The following is a 2,567-nucleotide window of genomic DNA, read 5'->3' as shown; positions in this document are numbered from 1 at the left end:
GGGACTCGGTGAAGATGATCGCCGACACGACCGAGGTGAAGCTGCGTATTCGCGAGAGATACGTCGTGCAGATCACGCCGGCGTTCAAGTGCTCCGGCGTGTGGCCGCGGTCGGCGGCCCACTGGCCGATACCGCACATCCCGTGGCCGCATCCGAACCTGGTGGCGGAGGTGAAGACGGAGGGCTTCGACCTGCTGTCGAAGGAGAGCGTGGCGCTTCAAGGTAAGCAGTCGGCCATGGAGGGTGACGCCTGGGTCTTATCTTTCACGGAAGCGGAGACCAGGCTGCTGCAGGGCGGCTGCCGCAGGAAGTGTCTCAGCATACTGAAGACCCTGCGCGACCGGCACCTCGACCTGCCCGGCAACCCGGTCACCAGCTATCACATGAAGACGCTGCTGCTGCACGAGTGCGAGAAGCATCCCCTCGAAACCGAGTGGGACGAGGTGTGCCTGGCCGATCGTATAAACGGCATCTTCTTACAGCTGATATCCTGCCTCCAGTGTCGCCGATGTCCTCACTACTTCCTGCCGAATCTCGACCTCTTCAAGGGAAAGTCGCCCAGCGGCCTGGAGAACGCCGCGAAGCAAGTCTGGAGACTCACGAGGGAACTGCTGACGAACAGCCGCGCTCTGGAGAAGCTTTAGCGTCTTCCTCCACGCCATTGCGAGACGCACGAGCAGGGAATCGATCGATGACTCGTGGGGGGGACTTCGGCAACGTCGCCGTCGCGTGATACAGTATTCGCAGTTACTGCTATTACTTAATACACACTTGTATCAAGGGCTTATTAGGAACGGTGCACTTTTGCCTCCGACCGCATGTAAGCCACTTCGAACTATACTCGTTTTCCTTTCAATAACAATCACGATTCGACGAGCAATAACGGTTCTCGGATAAGCAGCCGGCCTTCGACTTCGTTTGCCTCCTCCTCTCCCCGCCGGTTCGAGTAGTCGTGTGAAAGTTCAACCGCCCAATCGTCGTTAAGGGTTTAGTTCTAATACGAATTCGCAATGCGCGTCGATTGGTCCGACTGAAATCAGTTCTTTGGTCCAACGGTGGATGATTTCTTTTCGACCGCGTCGAATTGTCAACGTTGCTGCCACGATGAGACACGGGAGAAAATTACGAAGAGATGTTACATCGGGCGCGCGTAATAATAGGACGCGCGAAAAATCCGGCGAAATTCATGCGAACGAAGAAGCTTACGAGCGGATGAAAGGCTAACTTATATTAAATCGAACGATTAGAAATAGAGGAATTATGATTTCGTCGCTAGATCGCTGGATAAATTTGGAAGACGTGCCCCCCGTCTTCTGGATATTTCGCAACCTTCCGTACAAAACTTCCGCCAACGAATATTTCCGCACCCGAAAACGTATATTTCAACGAGATTAATCGGTTTCTCGCTCTCCGAGTTACTCGCGACAGAATGAACGAAAGTATGCGATACACTTGAATTAAGTATCAATACGATTAACTGTTTATACAACACGAAGAGTAATGCGATTTGTTGTCTTTATTGATTGATATTTATAATCGGTTAGCGGCGAGCTTCCGACGGTAGCTAGATCACTCATTGTTACACACACACGTGTATGTACATATTTTCCTTTCGCATTATTTAAATAATATTTATTTTATTACCGGGTTATTATTTGGAAGATATAAAATGTAAATAACAAATAAATGCATTTATCACACGCATCATCAATGAAACGAGCGTTCACCTTCAATGAAGCGACACATTACCTCCCTTGAAATTACGTCCGAGCGAAGTTGAGAGATTTAAGTCGTCATGTTAACTCGATAAATTATCGTTACAATATTCCAAGCAACATTACAATTACACATCTTCTTTTAATCATTGGGATATTCGTGTTACGCAAAAGTATTAATGTGGTTTTACGCGATAGTTGTGAAATTGTGCTATTTGCTTTGGGGAAAGATTATTTCTTAACTCGACGAACTTTGTGAAGGAATTAACATTACCTGAATCGTAAATATCGCGTTTCATAATAAATAATCGGACATGCGAATTCCTCGCGCAATTAATTCCCGGATGGGATCGCCTCGCTCTTCGCTTGCGAGAAACTTTTTCCAACGACACGTTGTACGCATCGAGTAATGTAATGTACGCAATGAACTTTATGCAACAAATATTTGTACTCAGCTGCGTGTTATAGGAGCCTGGAGCGATTCACTGGCAGCGAGGCACACTATCATCTTCATTATACGTCTGCATAGAGTATCACGTTCTTATCTTAATTTTATCCTTAACGTCTCGCGTCTGCCTTTACTGGCAGTGACATTCGTTAGCTGGTGCCGTTCGCTCGCTTTGCTTTACTATATTACACTCAAGCACTTCCAAATGATAATTGTTATTGCGCTATAGCACGAACGGCAAGGATCTCTATTGATCGTGGAATATCAAATTAATCGGCATTCCCCGCTATATAAGAAATCCACAGCAATTTTCTGTCGTGTATTAATATACATTGAGATTAAGATATTAACCTTAATTTCGCATTCACGGGTCAAACCGACCCGAGCGAAAGAATTAACATCTT

At 46.8% G+C, this 2,567-nt stretch overlaps 1 protein-coding gene across 1 annotated transcript; it reads left to right on the top strand.

Annotated features, from left to right (window-relative positions):
- The first annotated feature begins 8 nt into the window (after positions 1-8).
- On the top strand, positions 9-2,009 carry LOC106751541 (protein mab-21-like). The gene has a single exon (XM_014632440.1). It carries the CDS (start codon positions 15-17, stop codon positions 642-644), a length of 630 nt encoding a protein of 209 aa, XP_014487926.1. The 5' UTR covers positions 9-14; the 3' UTR covers positions 645-2,009.
- Positions 2,010-2,567: the final 558 nt, after the last annotated feature.

The sequence above is a fragment of the Dinoponera quadriceps genome, unplaced genomic scaffold (genome assembly GCF_001313825.1).
Source record: "Dinoponera quadriceps isolate SergipeBrazil2010 unplaced genomic scaffold, ASM131382v1 C3972645, whole genome shotgun sequence".
Classification (NCBI taxonomy): Eukaryota; Metazoa; Arthropoda; class Insecta; order Hymenoptera; family Formicidae; genus Dinoponera; species Dinoponera quadriceps.
Note: the sequence above shows the minus strand (reverse complement) of the source record. Positions and strands in the feature narration are given on the sequence as shown.